An 18,312-nucleotide genomic window follows, 5' to 3' on the forward strand; every position below is an offset into this window, starting at 1 on the left:
CGCTCTCCCGAGCTTCAAAGATCCAGCGCCGAGTGGCTAGTTGGCGTTGCTTATAAGCTGTTGAAAGCAGGTGTTGATAATTAGCCAATTAGCCCTCGGCGCTGGTCTGGCGCGCCCTCCAATGCCCTGGAGGACACTGCGGCCGGGCACCAGCCCTTACACATGAATTAGCAGCGCAGGCGATTTGTGAGATTTATGGTAAAGATAGAGCTGAAGCGTAAAAATGTTGTTCTTATCATTAAATCTAATGTCTGAAACTAAACAAGCACTAACAGAGGGCCTCGCAACCAAAGAATCCAAGTAGACACTGGACCCTTCGAGACAAAACAGTTCAGAAGATGTATAGATGGATAAACAGTGATATACTGGGACTGTTAAAATAATTAATTACACTGTTTGGCCAAAAAACTGCCTTTAGCTTTGATTGCAGCACACATTCACTGTGGCATTGCTTCAATAAGCTTCTGTAATGTCACAAGATTTATTTCAATCCAGTGTTGCATTCATTTTTCACCAAGATCTTGCAGCAGCATTGATGATGGTAGAGTCTGACCTCTGCACAAAGCAGCTCTTCTCCATCCAGCACATCCCAAAGATTCTCAATGAGGTTAAGATTTGGACTCTGTGGTGAACTCTCTCAATCCATGTGTGAAAATGATGATCTCATGCTCCCTGAACCCTGAACTCTTTCACAATTCCAGCCCCATGAATCCTGAAGGGTCAACTATATTCTGTTTGCATTGTTTAACGTAGTGCATTAAGCACAAAGAGCAGAAAGAACATAGCTGCATTAATTGATCAATCAATCAGATTAACCAACTGCAGCCTTTAATTTAACAAGACTCCACATGCTTTATTATCTCGGAACGCTGTGGGAGAACGGAGGTGTGCTATTCATCAAAGGTAAGTACTTTTTATCATGTTTTACTACAAGAAACGTCCATTTTACACCAGAGTTCTCCTTTAAAGTAGCTGTACGCATTCATTAAAAGGACTGTTCACAGTCATTTAGAAATTTGGTGAAAGTGATTTTAAAGATATTTATTTAGTCCAATTTTGTTAGGGGTTTATTTACTTTAAATTAGTTAACACAAGATTTATTTCAATCCAGTGTTGCATTCATTTTTCACCAATATCTTGCAGCAGCATTGATGATGGTAGAGTCTGACCCCTGCACAAAGCCTCTCTTCTCCATCCAGCACATCCCAACGCATCACAGGCACCCAGTTACCCATCATCCAGGACATTTACAACAAACGCTGCCTGGGCAGGGTAAGGAACATCATCAAGGACGTTTCTCATCTGAAACACAAACTTTTCACCCTTCTTCCATCTGGCAGGCATAACAGGAGCCTGCGCTCCCGCACCAGCAGACTCAGGAAGAGCTTTTTGCAAAACGCACACACACTCTCAGACCACTACCAAGGAACTGAAAAATAAAAACGAACAACCTTAATAACCGGACTTTCAACACACTGTGCACTTTCTGTATTTATTATTGGGTAAATCTGTTATTTTTTAGATTTTCATACATCCACTGTAAATTTTGTGTATTTGTACATAGAGCTGTAATTATTTTATTTAATTTTTGTTCAGGCACCGTAAGGATTGCTGCTAAATTTTGTTGTACACTGTGCATTGACAATAAAAGTATCTTATCTTATCTTATCTTATCTTATCTTATCTTTATTTATATTTGCCAACATATTACTATATGCTCATTTATACAGTAGTTGCTATTTATTTCACTGCAATTTTCTATCGTGTATATATTGTCTGTATACACTACTGTATTCCACTGTTTACACTGCTCTGAACTTTATACCTTAAACTGTATTGCTGCTCCCTGTACATCCATATTGCATTTATGTAAGATACTTCTGTAGATCCCATTATATATTTGTATATTTATTTATTTATTTATAATTATGTATATATAATTATATCTATGCACTTTATGTAAATAACACTGTATATTGCACTTCTGGTTGGAGGCTAACTGCATTTCATTGGCTCTGTACTTGTACACTGCACAATGACAATAAAGTTATAAGATAGAAAATGTATTGCTTTCCCTAATAATAATTTCCTCTGCAATACTTTTTCATGTAATTAATTCATATGCTTGTGTATCTGACCCTGAATTTAGACTCCAGTTATTTTGGTACTTCTCTAGGCAGAGGTAAGTGAGTGTGAGGGGGTTGTGGTGCTGACCGCTTGGCTGAACACCGTGTCCCGTCTCTGCTGGAGCTGCAGGCCGTGAGGAGTGCTGCACGACGCCTCCTGCAGAAGCACAAACGTCATGGACTTGCTGGCTCTCTCTGCCACCTCACTCACACAGTCCTTTAACCCCACCACCAGCGGACTGAGCTGATCCCTCCAATCTGCAGCTGAGAGAGAGAGAGAGAGAGAGAGAGAGAGAAAGAGAAAGAAAGAAAGAAAGAAAAATAGAAGTTTCAAGTTTGAGTTTCAAAATGTATTTGTCTCACAATAAAGTTCTTAGATGGTCTAAAAACATGAAAAAACACAACAAATAAGAAAAACACACAAAAAAATACTATAGATTGTACACTACATAAAATACAAAACTAATAAGAAGCAAACAAATAACAGAAACAAATAACCAAAATTTCACTAAAATATGGGTGCCACTTTAAAATAAGGCTCCTTTATAAAGGGTTTATAAACAGTTTATGACTGAATTTATTAATAGTTGCAAATTACGTTGTAAATACTTGAAAACATTAATAAGCACTTACAACACATAAATAGAAAGAACAACAGTGATAATGACTTTTTTTTAACATATCTAATGAAATAAAATAAAATAGAAAGTCGGTTTAGTCGTTTAATATGTTATTATAGTTAAATGAATAAAGTTATGCACAGAAATGTTAATGCTTAGGGCCACTGTTGCCCTTTTATATTATTTATGTTTTGTATTATTTATGTGTTGTAAGTGCTTATTACTGGCTCATAACCCAATTAATAACCATTAATAAACTCCTTTATAAGCTATTTATAAACCCTTTATAAAGGAGCCTTTCTTTCAAAGTGGTATCACAATATGTACACTAGAGAGTGAATATCAGCATGGGTAAAAAGAAGTGTAAAGTGCAATGTGCCAACAATGTTTAACATAACTCAAGTGAACATTGGTCGTATAAATATTTAAAAAGCCCTGAGTGTGTGAGCTGTGGTTATGCTTGTGCCTGTGAACTTATATATAAAAAAGTTATTTTCCCAAAGTTCCTGAAATGCTAAATATTCTGCATTCACTGTCTATTTTCTGCTTCTTTGGAGCTGCCATGTTCTCCTAAAAGCTCAGAACCATTAATGTAGGCATAATGAAAGAAGGAAAAAGATAAAGAGAGTCATAGTTTGGGTTTGTCATAGTGACACCTAGTATTCAAACTTTAAATGTCATATATAAAAAAAACCCTGCTTAATAGTGGGCCAACTTTCATTTTATTTCTAAAATAACCCTGGTAAAAAATAAAAAAAAAAATAAAAAAAAAATATATATATTGTACTTTAAACATATTGAGAAATGTCTAAGTACGCTGTAAATATACTAACAGATTTATGTACTTAATTTTACTTATGTAAAATATATTAAAAGTACATAAATATTATGCTTTCATCAAAAGTTTAAAAGTAAACTTTTAAAAAGTACGATATAGTGTATTTAAAAAAAAAAATAGACTACTATGAAGTACACTTTTAGTTTAATGTAATTCAATATACTTCTAAAATACTTTATTTCCAATTATACTTTTGAGCTTTTTTAGCAAAATGTGTTAAAAACACATTACATGTTACAGTAGTCTACCTAAAGTGCAATGTATTATGTAACTTTTTAGAAAGTAAATTAAATTAATACATTAAAAATGTTACAAAAAATTTTTAAGTCAATTTGTAACACGCAAAAAAAAAAAAACTCCCTTACAAAAGACAGGAACAAGAAGCATATTTGTACTATAATGTAAATATATTTAATATTAATTCTTCGTACATTTCTACTCTAATATACTCAGTGTATAATAGTGATACAGTTGTAATACTCTAATAATTAAATGTATTATAATTTTACTGTAAGCATATTTAAAATGGGGTTACATACATAAATTAGTAGTATGTTTAGATGTTACTTAAGTAGAATATTTAAAATAGTTCCATTTTTAGTACAGTTAAGTACACTTTAATTAAGCACAATTCAAGTAAGACTTTTGTACTATTTTTATACAATTAAAATATCATAAGTAAAAAAAAAAGTTGTTCCATTTTAGCAATCTTTAAATATACTGATTAATAATGAGCCTACAAATACACTTTAGTGCACTATAGCATAGCATATACAGAAATCCTTACAATCAAGCTGACATGTTTACAATAAAGTACAAAAAGTTTCTTCTATCCAATTTATTATGCATTCTTTATTCCAGTGCCTTCACCCAAACATATAAGTATATACTAGTATTACATATGAATAATTGAATTTTACATTTCTTAAATTAATTATTTTATTTATATTTAAATATCCACTATCAAAACTTGCATCTTAAAAAAAAGTGTGATTTATTGCAGTTAATCACAGAATATTGTTGTGAATAATCAAATTACATTTTTAAATTGACTGACACCACTAATATTAACAAATTAAAATAAGTTGACAAATCAAAAAAAAAAAAAAAAGGGGTTCATCCCGTGTCCAATCAAATACAAGTAAAAGTAAACGCAAGAAATGCAACTTTTTATTTGCATTTTTCATACTATGGCAACTTATTTGATATTGGGGTTTACACTGAACTACACTAAGTTAAAGAACTTAAATCTAATTTGCACAGTATTCATCTAATTATTGATTAATAATATTATATTTATGTATTAAGAGTTTAAGCCAGGGATGTCCAAACTTTTCTTGTTGGGGGCCAGAGGGAGAAATATATGTGCAGTCACGGGCCACAGACTATTTGTAATAAAACAAATAATGAAATATACTACTTATAATAATAATAATACATTTTCTTGATTACTATTATTTACACATTATTTTACTTGAGTTAATATCTTTGCCTATATTTAGTTGTGTAAACTAAACTAAACTAACTAACTTTTCAAATAGATTTTTAGTTTCATAATGTCTATTAATATTTTACTCCTTCATTACGTCAACTGATTCCTGACATATTAAACATACACACTTTCCTCTGAACTCGGTTAAAAAAATAGTCGTTTTCCCGAAGAGCCTAAAATTTTCTGCAAACTTTGAATAAAACATTATAAAAACCTGCTTAATAGCGGGCCAACTTTTATTTTATTTTTAAAATACCTCGTGGACTACGGCCGTAGTTTGGACACCCCTGGTTTAAGCATGGGTCTTAAACTCCTCTGATCTGGGGGCCGCTGGAGGTAGAGTCTGTGTGAGGCTGGGCCACATCAGGTAAAGGACTCACTGTGTTCAAGTGTTCACTAACCATTTTCTTCAACACATTCTACCGTGCTGGATCTCTCGGTGACGTTTTTAAATTCAAATGAAGCAACAGATCATCATAAGTCAATCATAAGTTTAGGATTTTTAATTTTTAATCAACCTCACCGTGATCTATATTTCTATAAATCCATATGTTTTTGTTTTCAGCTTCTCTTCTGTGGTTAAAAGGTAGCTGTTCTGTGTGTGTGAGGCTTGTAGGTGTGTTTAGTTGCAGCATGCTGTTCCCTGATTGGCTGGACGCAGCTCGGCGGCTGGATTCAGTTGAATAAAGTTGAGCTGTGCTGAACTTTTTTGCTGGAGGGCGGGGCTGCGTTCAATGCAACGCCAGCCAGTGTTCAGCTTGGCATGCAGCGTCTCTCTCCACTGAAATGAATAGGATGCGTTGTGCTAGTGGACACTTACTGAGACGGGGAGACACTAAAATTTCGTTTTGTGGGCTGCAATTGGCCCCAGAAGTTTGAGACCCCTGGTTTAAACAAACCTTCAAGCAGGAACAGACACTGCAGGTTCTGCAGACAACCACTGGATGGCAGCATTGCACTATTTACAGGCTGATGAGGATGAAGAACACTCCTCAAATCAAAACTCATTGCTGGAGGTCAAGCACCCAGTTTTCACTCCTCTCAATTACATCACTTCCCCTGCTGACAGCTAATGTCATCAGACCGTTACTGAAGCTCTGCTCTCTGCTGAGTTCCCTCCCACACGGGCTCTGATAAAACTAATGTCTTATCTCCCTGTCAGACAGGTGTGTGTGTGTGTTAGTGACAGTTGGCAATGCCAGAGCATCTCAGCTACTGACATACAGTGTCTGCAGAGTGTGTGTGTGTGTGATGCTATAATTGCTTGCAGTGTTTGACACCTCTGTGTTTAGATAAAAGTGTCACCTTTTCACCTTCATAATTTCCCACTGTGTGTTTGCAGTGTACAAATCAAACACAGAGCCTCACAGAACTCTATTTGTACACTTTGATGCATAAAGGTGCCCTTACACTTTGTACGTGTGTGTTTACATGTGTGTGTGTGTGTGTCTCCATACCTGTTTATATGAGTGTGTGTACCAGTATGTGTATGTGGTGCTGGCTTGTGAGTTTCTGTGTTAATAGATGGCCTTTAGGCTTTTCCGCTGCATGTTTCAGCGTAGAGACAGGGATAATGAGGGCATATAAAAGAGCTGAATGTGTGCAAAACCTGAAAATAGAAGAGCTAGAGTGAAGAAAATGAAAGATAAAAATGTCCACTCTTTAATATATGCCCTTATGAATTCCTTACACTTTCATTTCTTGCCCCTCGGAAAGAGCTGCATTTAAAATACAGCTCTGGAAAAAAATAACAAACCAGTTTCTCTGATTTTGCTATTTATAGGTATATGTTTGAGTAAAATGCACATTGTTGTTTTATTCTATAAACTACAGACAACATTTCTCCCAAATTCCAAATAAAAATATTGTCATTTGGAACATTTATTTACAGAAAATGAGAAATAACTGAAATAACAAAAAAGATGCAGAGCTTTCAGACCTCAAATAATGCAAAGAAAACAAGTTCATATTCATAGTTTTAAGAGATCAGGAATTAATATTTGGTGGAATAACCCTGTTTTTTAATCACAGTTTTCATCATGCATCTTGGTATGTTCTCCTCCACCAGTCTTACACACTGCTTTTGGATAACTTTATGCTGCTTTACTCCTGGTGCAAAATTGGCTTATGATCATTCATCTACCTCTTGATTATATTCCAGAGGTTTTCAATTTGGTAAAATCAAAGAAATAATTTTTATGTGGTCTCATAATTTTTTCCAGAGCTGTATATTGCTGTTGGAAATCCTATTAAGAGACCACTAGGACAAAATAAAACCCGGCCCAAAAAAGAGTCTTGGCTGTTTTGCAAAATCTGCAGCAAATTAAGAGAAGAGAAGCCATGCAAAGTTTATAAGCAGTACAGAGTAAGCAATCCAGACTGTTTTCATATCGAGTTCCCCAATGGTGGAACAAACTTCCTTCCACTACCAGATCAGGAGCGTCCCTCACTATCTTTAATAAACTCCTGAAGACAGAGCTCTTCAAAGAGCACTTACTCTCCTAACACCTCTAACTAACTACCTTCTACTACCAGATCAGGAGAATCTCTCACTATCTTTAATAAACTCCTGAAGACTGAGCTCTTCAAAGAGCATTTACTCTCTTAACACCTCTGACAAACTAATTACATCTAACCTCATTTCCTTCTTCCCCTCCTTTACTCCTCTGACCCAATATTCCCCTTTGGCTTCTTTTAGGCCTCTATTACTAAAAGTACATCACTATTTGTAAGTCGTTTTGGATAAAAGCATCTGTTTTATGCAATGTAATGTAATGTAATGTAAAAGGTGATATTAGCAGGTTTACTAAGGACCTAGATTGTAGACAAATAGTTATTAGAAATGAACATTTTGCTTCTTTTAGTCCAGTAATGTGTCCCTTCTTAATGTCTGTCAAATAGACAAAATACATTCAAGCACATCATAGGCATGTTCAGCAGTCAGCAATCTCTCACTAAGCAGTACACTACTCAAGAGTACCCCCTGGAGCCTTTGTATAGCGCAGCAGGGGATGTACCTGTACACCCTTTTGTGGCAAGTCCCAATAAATATTTTTATAAAAGTATATTTGTCTTGGTTTTCTTTGGCATTGGTGATTCTTGCCCCATTGTTTTTCACAGCACAGAGTTTTGTCCTTAAATGCCTCCTCTAACTTTTTGCATCAGGTGCATCCACTTAAACACACTGATTCATTATCAGACGTTTCTGATGATGTGTTAAGGAGCTGACACTCACTAGGATTGTGGGAGGTGATGACATCAGCCAGCGTCTGGTCAGGAGTGGAGTCCTGGTTGTTGTTGTCCTGCTCCTGCAGTTTGTCCACCATAGCGATGACACAGTTCAGACTTTTCGCCACGTTGGCCCACACCCTGTCCTAGAGAGACCAGAATGAGAGTTAAAACCCCCAATATCAAAGAGTGACACTCTTACAGGTGACAGAAAGACCAGAGCACATCATATTTCAGGAGAATAAAGACTTTAGCAGGGTTGGATGTGGCCCGCAAGCATAAAACATCTGGCTCGTGAGGTTGTTTGAACTACAATAAATGATAATGAAAAAAAAATACAAATAAAATGCTTCTCTGGGGAGCTTTTGTTTACATTCCCCCCTTTCTCTCTGACTCAGCGTGACTTCAGTTTCCACCCGTTCTTGGGTTCCCAATCTTCTTATAGGGACATTTTTCCCTAGCCGTGTCCCAATTCACTAGCTGGGGCAGCGGTAGTGTATTTGAAATGCGACCCTGATGAAACGGGTACGATCCCGAGGAGGAGCGCTGTGTTTATTTATATATTTTTTCTCTTTTTTCTTGAGTTTACCTGCTTTGAGCTCAACTGTTCTGCAATTGGGTTCAACAACCCTCTGGGCTGGAGAGCTTCTAGTCTGTAGCAGCACTCCTTCCCATTACACTTCATTTTCCAAAACAGATTTTTTTTTTGTGGCCCGCCACATAATGGCTTGGAAAATATCTGGCCCACAGCCAAACTTAATTGCCGACAACTGGCCTATATTGTTATAGTCGTTCCTGCTGGAAAATGAAATCTGCATCTCCATAAAAGTTGTCAGCAGAGGGAAGCATGAAGTGCTGTACGATTTTCCGGGAAAACACTGCACTGACTTTGGACACAGTGGATCAACACCAGCAGATGACATATTTCTCCAAACCATCACTGACTATGAGTGAATTTTACATTTTATTTGTAAATCAAGAGACCAGAGTCTGGAGGAAGAGTGGAGAGACACACAGTTCAAACTGCTTGAGGTCTAGTGTGAAGTTTCCACCAATCAGTGATGGTTTGGAGAGACATGTCATCTGCTGGTGTTGATCCACTGTGTTTCATCACGTCCAAAGTCATTGCAGTGTTTTAATTTTTCATTCAAATTTCATTTTCCAGCAGGACTTGGCACATTGCACACACTGCCAGAAGTATCAATTGGTCTTATATAATATTCTAGTTTTCTGAGATACTAATTTTTGTTTTTTTTATTGTCTGTAATTCATAATCATCAACAATAATGTGTGTAATACATGTGTGTAATATAATTTTAAGAGTTTCACATTTTCCATAATATTCTATATATATTTTTAAGATGCACTAGTATATGTATTACCTTATCTTGCACCAACTATCAGGCATCATTTAAACTTAAATAATTAATGTATCCTTCCCAGGAGCACACTGACCATTTTTTAACACCTTACACACTATACAGATGAGACTGTTCCCAACCCATTCCCTGAAGTAACATTTCATGGTCAGTTTACACACTACTATCAAAAGACTTTTGCACTGGCACTTTTCATTATATTTAAGATTATCAGATTACCAGACTATTAGATAATATGTGAATAGGTTACTGGTATTAAGACCTGCTATTATGAGGCGTTTCCATCTCTTTTCAAAACCCAGTTACTCCATAGTGCTTCACACAGTGAACCACATTCTCTACAGCAGTGTGTTCTAGGTCACCAGCTCTCTGGTCTTCACCATGCATATCCCCTATAGTCCTGGGCTCGTTATTTTCTGTTGAGTCTAGAAAGCCTCAGTGCTCGGCCATGTCTCTTGCTGCGAGAGTAATTAGGCTACACATAGCGTCTATAAGTATAATAACACACTCTGTATGTTTGTTGGTTGTTTTTTTTTTCTTTCTTTTTTCTAGGTTTTCTTTATTTTCTTGTTTTTTTTTCTCCCACTTCTGAGGTGCACTTAAAGGCAAGCTAGTCATTTCATCATTGATTAGAGATTGCTGTCTATGATTCGCCACTAATCCCCTGCTGTTAGCCATAGCTTTGACACTGATGGGCCGGCAAACAAGAGCTCACACACACTGAAGAATGCAATTAGAGGAGAAAGACACCCAGGCAAGTTCTAACACCCACTTGTCAGTGGCCAGCAGTGAGGGAGAGCGCAGAGACACTTCTCTTTATGCTCCTTGATAGCGCACAGAAAGTTTTCCAACTTCCAGCCAGCAGCTGCGGCGCCCGTTAAGGCTTTTTAATGAACAGTTTTCACAGCCGCCGCTGCGAGCCAGCCTGTCGCCAGTGGCACGATCGCTGACCCGTTCCTCTGCCTCCATAGAGACCTATTTTGTTGGGGCAAAGGACCTTCGGTAATCTATCATTGTACAAAACTGGTGTGCTGTACTGTAGGTTCATACATTATATCGTCTGAAATATATATATATATATATATATATATATATATATATATATATATATATATATATATATATATATATACATACAGTACAGGTCAAAAGTTTGGACACACCTTCTCATTCAATGTGTTTCCTTTATTTTCATGACTATTTACATTGTAGATTCTCACTGAAGCATCAAAACTATGAATGAACACATGTGGAGTTTTATGTAATTAACAATAAATGAGCTGTCCTCCACAGTCACCGGACCTGAACCCAATCCAGATGGTTTGGGGTGAGCTGGAGCACAGAGTGAAGAAGGCAAAGAGGCAACAGTTGCTAATAAACACCTCTGGGAACTCCTTCCTTCAAGACTGTTGGAAAACCATTTCAGGTGAACACCTCTTGAAGCTCATTGAGAGAATGATGCCAAGAGTGTGCAAAGAAGTAATCAGAACAAAGGGCGTCTATTTTGAAGAAACTACAATCCAAATACAAATACAAATAATTTTTTTGTTATTTCACCTTTTTTGTTAAGTACATAACTCATCATGCAACTCTGCAAGCAATATTTCAAAAAGCAGAGCTTTTACAGCCCTGTTTTCCTTAAAACATCTCATAATCTCTCCACATGTGAGTTTAATAGAGTTATTTCTAGTTCTCATCATATTAATCAACACCTGGTTCGGTAAATTGGTAAATGTGGTAAATCAGGTGAGCTGCTGACGGAACTGAACATAATATACACATGCTGGCTGAGGAGCATCCAGGAGAAATCTGGAATCTCTACACTTTGTTCTTCAGCTTGGCTCACAGGATATAACATACTTAGTTATAAATGAGAATTCCTTGTTACCTTTTACTGTATGTATGTTTATTTGCTTCAGTTCAAATCATATGTGGTGCTTATTTTCCAGGTAAAACACTCATATTGCTGATATATTAGTGCAATTTCTGTTTTGGTGCCCACAACTTTTGCACATTACTGTACCACTATATGCACCCTGTCATTGGTTCTCTGGTTGTTCTTTGTAAGAGCTCTTTTAGTAGGTTCTGACCACTGCATACCAGAAACACCTAATAATAATATATTAATAATATACCACCACCCTGTACACCCTCTAGATCATTTAGACAGAATAGAGAATGACTTCAGAATAAAATAGCTGATTGCAGACTTGCCCATTCCTCCTCGTCATATTCTTTGTGGTGAGGGATGTCCTGGCTTTTAGGAGGTGTTGAATTTTCCCTTTTCGGGGGAGTCTGGGAGCCAGCCACGTTGTTGCAGATGATGGCATCTGGCTCTGGAGTCTGGTTTGGGTTTGTGTTTTGGTGTTGTGTTGGGGTTGAGTGTGCCTCAGGCTGACCAGATGTTTGGCTCTTGCTGACATAGCCGGGCCGAGCAGCATGGAGAGCCAAGAGAGCGCTCTTTACCAGCTCATCCTTCAGAGCGTGCACAAACTGCTCTGTCTGCAAAGAGAACGAGAGAGAGAGAGAGAGAGAGAGAGAGAGAGTTAAAGACAGAGAAAGGACAAGCAGATCTGTTAAATGTTTTCTGACCTAAAATGGAAAGTCCAGACCTCAATTCCATATTCTTAAAGAAGAATTATGTAAGAATAGGTATTTCTTGCTCTTAGGTTTTCTCTACACATTGTGCAACAACTAAAGTGCACGCTTCACACATGCATTTCTTGACAAGCTGAGAGATACAGAACTGTTTCTGAAAGTGAAAGAAACTATTTTACAGATTTTTACACATAAGAATCGAGTCATGCAATGATTCGATATTATAGCAAGCCTATTCCTGCCCCCTTCACTAGTTACACAGTGCAGTTAACAGTGTAGCAAGTCTAAGTCTCTAGTGGCAATAATATGGTGCAATGCTGCAAAAACTATAAAAAAAAAAAGCTATAAGCTATAATGGTAAAAGGTATAAAGGTAAAAATGCCACATAGCACCCGAACATCCCTTTCAGACAGCTTCCTCTTGTGTCCACAGTTAATCCTGTTGGATGTGGTTGGTCCTTCTTGGTGGTATGCTGACATTATACTGGATACCGTGGCTCTTGATACATCACAAAGACATGCTGTCTTGGTCACAGATGCGCCAGCAAGACGTGCACCAACAATTTGTCCTCTTTTGAACTATGTATGTCACCCATAATGAACTATGTATGTCACCCATAATGTTGTGTGTTCTTACCCTGCTAATTGAACCTTCACACTCTGCTCTTACTGGTGCTTAATGTGCAATTAATGAAGCTTGGCCACCAGGCTGCTCCAATTTAGCCATGAAACCCCCCACACTAAAATGACAGGTGTTTCAGTTTCATTGTCCAACCCCTGTATATGTGCAGTGCAAGGACCCAGTTCAGCTGATAGTTACACATATTATTAACTAATTTTTTTTTTTTGAGTGACCAGATGAGCCTTTCTTTACAGGGTTTACCATCTTAAACATCCAAGGACAAAAGACAAATTCAGTCATTACTTCACAAAATAATCTTACAGCCCAGTGTTCCTTCACCAACCCTCCAGTAGACCACCAGCTTCCTTGCAGGAAGAGAGCAGCAGGTAAACCTGGAAAATTCCCTTTAGGCACTTGAAGTGGGGAGAGTTGCTCTCCTAAGGATGGCTGCTCCCCACTGCTGTATTGAAATGTGGGTTAAAATAAGAAGACTGCAGAAAATCTTCATATTCTGTTTCTGTTCCCCCTACTTCAAATATTATTTTCTTAGCAATGTAAGCAAATATGTTTACAAGTATGTGGATATGTGTGGATGTGTGTTTGAATGTGTGTGTGTAGAATAGAAAAGTGTGATAATATAAACCACTGACCTTTTTAGCTGTTGCTTTGCTCTAATACTGATCATCTGGGAACTGGAGAGCTAATTATCATCACAACAATGGCTTTCACGGCTGCTTAGACACGATGAATCTCCAATGAATGTCTACAAAACTATAAAGGCCATAAAATAAGTGATTATTTACTCAAACAGTCCATTATACAGGATTGCCATACTATTTTATCTCATTTATCTCAATCTAGAAAATGTAAAACCTCAGTGATATGAGGGGAAGTCACCCCAGTGACAAAAAAGGAGCCACTTCAGTGACAAGTGAGGAAATCACCCCAGTGACAAGAGGGGAGTGATACCCAGTGACAATAGGGGAGCCACCCCAGTGACAAGAGGGGAAATACCCTAGTGATATGAGGGTATCACTGACTCACCACAGTGATAAGAAGGAAGACACCCCAGTGATATGAGGGGAGTCACCCAAGTGACACAAGGGCTACCACCCCAGTGATATGAGGAGAGTCACCCCAGTGATAAAAAGGAGGACACCCCAGTGATAAGAGGGAAGACACCCCAGTGACATGAGGGTAGTCACGCAAGCGACATGAGGGATAGTTACCCCTGTGACATGTGGGGAAGTCACCCTGCTGACATGAGGGGGAGTCACCCCAGTGACATAGGGGAAGCCACCCCAGTGACATAAGGGAAGCAACCCCAGTGATATGATGGGAGTTACCCCAGTGACACGAGGGCTACCACCAAAGTGACATGAGGAGATTCACCCCAGTGATAAGAAGGAGGATACCCCAGTGATAAGAGGGAAGACACCCAAGTGACATGAGGGGAGTAACCCCAGTGACAATGAACTGTAGAAAGGTGAGGGGTACCACCTCAGTGACATTAGGAGTATCAGCCAAAGGACTTGAAGGCTACCACCCCAGGGGAGTAAGGGGAGTAACCCCAGTGACATAAGGAAAGCCGCCCCAGTGACATAAGGGAAGCCACCCCAGTGACATATGGGAAGCCACCCCAGTGATATGAGGGGAGTCACCCCAGTGACACGAGGGCTACCACCCCAGTGACATGAGGAGAGTCACCTCAGTGATAAGAAGGAGGATACCCCAGTGATAAGAGGGAAGACACCCAAATGAACTGTAGAAAAGTGAGGGGTACCACCTCAGTGACAGTAGGAGTATCAGCCAAAGGACTTGAAGGCTACCACCCGAGTGACATAAGGGGAGTTACCCCAGTGATAAGAGGGAAGACACTAGGTAACATGAGGGGAGTCACCCCAGTGATAAGAGCGAAGAGACCCCAGTGACATGAGGGAAGTCACCCCAGTGACAAAAGGGGAACCAACACAGTAAAAAAAAGTGGTGGAACTGTAGAAAAGTAAGGGGTACCACCTCAGAGACATGGGAGTATCAACCCTATGATAAGAGTGACAAGAGGCGAAATATCCCAATGACATGAGTGGCATCACCGCAGTGACAAGTGAGTCGCCACCCCAGTGATAAGAGTGACAGATGGATATCACCCAAGTGACAACAGTGGTACTAACCAGGTGATATGAGGGCTACCACCACAGTGACATGTTTTGTATCATTTGGTCAAAGAAAGCATACAGAAGAGTAGTGTGAGGGAGCAAAAGGTTGAGAGGAACAATAGAAAAAAAAATGATGAGAGGTGAGCCGCCATAAGGAAACAACAGCAAACAATTCCATTATACCCGAGTGAGATATCTGACTACATCTCAGTTGAGAGAAATAGATAGATAGAGAGAGATGGATAGACGAAGGTAAAGAGAGAGAGAAAAAAGAGAGATATAAAAGAGGGTATGGAGTGGATGGAGGAGGACAGAGGCTGTACTGTAAAGTGCAGCTCCAGCTGAGATCTCCCGCTTGGCCGAGAAAGTGACAAGAGCCCTCCAGAATAATTGAGTTAGTCTTCCAATAAACTACTCTATTATGTCCACTAATGCAAAACATGTGCGGAATGAGAAAGAAAGCTCAAAGAACACCACACACACACACACACACACACACACAGACGCCCTACAGAACAAAGAGAGCAGATATATAGAGCAGGGATGCTGGGACGTGTAAGAGAGAAAGAGAAAAGGACCAGAGAGATGAAAAGGAAAAGTAGAATAGAACACCAACCAATGAAAAAAGATTCAGACGAGGCAGCAGTGCTCCTACTGTCAGCATTGCACAACTGCAACAGCTAAATATTATTACTATTAAGAAAAGAACATAATAAACATAAAATCATATATCTCTATAGTGCTCAACTGAGTTCGTACACAAATCAAGTCTAATAATCAAGTTTAATACTTTTGTTAAAGGTATTTCTACACTCACAATCCATTTTATTTTGGCTCCACCCATCATATAAGAACACAACGTATTTCTGTGATTACAGACTGTGTTGTGTGGAACAGATATAAAAAACATTAAAAACACAGTGTCACTCACTGGCTATTAGACACTCCTAATTTTATTTACCACCCACACCATGGTTGTCCTATTATGAGGTGCTTATATTAAAAAAAGATAATAAAGATAGTAGATTACAGTAGGTTACACAATACACAAAGTTAAAAAAGATAAAATATAAAATATAAAGATACATATAAATACAATCAAATAAGAAATAGAATATACAGTGTAAATGTACAGTCTTCGTGTGTGTGTGTGTAATGGAGATGGAGAATGGAGGTAGTGCAGTTGAACACAATAGACAGTGAACACCAGTTGATGTGCATAATGTGAGGATAACTGATGTCAGCCAAACAGAAAGTGCAAATACACAGTTATATAATAATTTAAATTAAATTAAGCAGTGCAAAAGATACGTAAACAGTAGATGAATTAACTAGTGAATGAACTACTAGTGCAAAATATGGTAGAACTATAAAAAGTGTTCTAGGCATCAGCAAGTCTGAGAGTGTGTCCATAGCTGGGGGTGTGTCCATGGTGTGGCCAGAGTGGCCGGAATGAAAAAGTTTCACAGAGTCTTTAGTTTGCTGTGCTGAGAGGAGTTGAACAGTCTTATGGCCTGAGGAACAAAAGACTTTCGGAGTCTGTCTGTGGAGCAGGACTGGGACAGCAGTCTGCCGCTGAATGAGCTCCTCTGCCCGGTGATGGTGCTGTGCAGAGGGTGGTGAACATTGTCCATGATGTTCAGCAGCTTACTGAGGGCTCTCCTATCTGCCAGTGGTGTTAAGGACTCCAGCTCTAATCCCAGCACAGAACCAGCTTTCCTCACCAGCCTGTCCAGTCGTCCAGCATCCCTCTTGCTGATGCTGCCTCCCCAACACACAACAGTGTAAAAGAGGACGCTGGCTACCACAGACTGGTAGAACATCAGGAGGAGTTTCTGGCAGATGTTGAAAGCCCTGAGCCTTCTGAGGAAGTACAGTCTGCTCTGGGCCTTCCTGTAGAGGGAGTCAGTGTTCACTGACCAGTCCAGCCTGTCGTCCAGGTGCACACCAAGGCATTTGTAGGATTTGACCACCTCCACGTCGACCCCCTCGATGGAGATTGGCCGCTGAGCAGAGGGCCTGGACCTCCTGAAGTCTATGCACATCTCCTTGGTTTTGGAGATGTTCAGCTGCAGATGGTTCATCTTGCACCACATCACAAATTCCTCAACCAGGCTTCTGTACTCCCTCTCATCATCATTACGCACACACCCCACAATTGCAGTGTCATCAGAGAACTTCTGCATGTGGCATGACTCCGAGTGGTATTTGAAGTCTGATGTGTACAGTGTGAACAGGACTGGAGAGAGAACAGTCCCCTGTGGTGCTCCTGTGCTGCTGATCACTGTATCAGAGGAGCAGTCCCTGATCCTGACATGTTGTGGTCTCCCAGTAAGGTAGTCAGTGATCCAGGTGACCAGGTGCATATCCACCTCCATCTCCATCAGCTTGTCTCTCAGTAGTAGGGGCTGGATGGTGTTGAAGGCACTGGAGAAGTCGAAGAACATGACCCTCACAGCACCTCCCCCCTTGTCCAGATGAGAGTGAGCTCTGTGCAGGAGATAGAGGATGGCATCTTCCACTCCCACCTTTTCCCGGTACGCAAACTGCAGTGGGTCCACAGCATGGTGGACCTGAGGTCTGAGTTGGTCCAGCAGCAGTCGCTCCATGGTCTTCATCACATGAGATGTCAAAGCAACAGGCCTGTAGTCATTCAGCTCCTTCGGGTGTGCCTTCTTGGGAACAGGAATGAGACAGGTTGTCTTCCACGTGGCAGGAACTCTCCCTATACGCAGACTCAGGTTAAAAACATGTTGGAGGGGCTCACCCAGTTGAACAGCACATGCCTTGAGCATTCTGGGGCACACTCTGTCCGGGCCAGCTGCCTTCCTGGGGTGAAGTCTCCTCAGCTGTCTCCTGACCTGGTCAGCAGTAAAGGTTGGTGGACTGGAGGAGATGATTTGTCTGCCAGTTGATAGTGTTGATGGTGGTGATGATGAAGATGGTGGAGGTGAGGGTGATGATGGTGCTGATGAAGATGGTGGAGGTGAGGGTGATTGTGCTGATGGTGATAGTATCTTTTCATATATAAAAGCATGGCTTTGTTTTTAGCATGCTACTTAAATTCAAAGAAAATTAAACAAATTATGTTTGTCAGATTATGGCTATCACTGAAATAGATACCCAAGTTAGATACTTTTGAGTAAATTTACCATTTTGGGGTTTATAGGATTCTAAATAATATAATAATCAAACAATATTCAGTATTCCATTATAACTCTAAATGTCTGAAGATATAAACATGGCTCAGCCTT

The 18,312-nt window shown here is 39.3% G+C and overlaps 1 protein-coding gene across 9 annotated transcripts in view; it reads right to left on the reverse strand.

The window, feature by feature from the left end:
* inpp4b (inositol polyphosphate-4-phosphatase type II B) overlaps positions 1–18,312 on the reverse strand; it is a 446,954-nt gene that overhangs the window by 37,496 nt on the left and 391,146 nt on the right. For all 9 annotated transcript variants that reach the window (XM_049481670.1, XM_049481669.1, XM_049481668.1 and 6 more), the window contains 3 exons: positions 11,898–12,185; positions 8,312–8,450; positions 2,215–2,390 (listed from right to left, as the gene is read on the reverse strand). In XM_049481670.1, coding sequence (XP_049337627.1) covers positions 2,215–2,390; positions 8,312–8,450; positions 11,898–12,185 — 603 coding nt within the window. The remainder of the gene's footprint in view (positions 1–2,214; positions 2,391–8,311; positions 8,451–11,897; positions 12,186–18,312) is intronic.

The sequence above is a fragment of the Astyanax mexicanus genome, chromosome 7, assembly GCF_023375975.1.
Source record: "Astyanax mexicanus isolate ESR-SI-001 chromosome 7, AstMex3_surface, whole genome shotgun sequence".
Taxonomy (NCBI): domain Eukaryota; kingdom Metazoa; phylum Chordata; class Actinopteri; order Characiformes; family Acestrorhamphidae; genus Astyanax; species Astyanax mexicanus.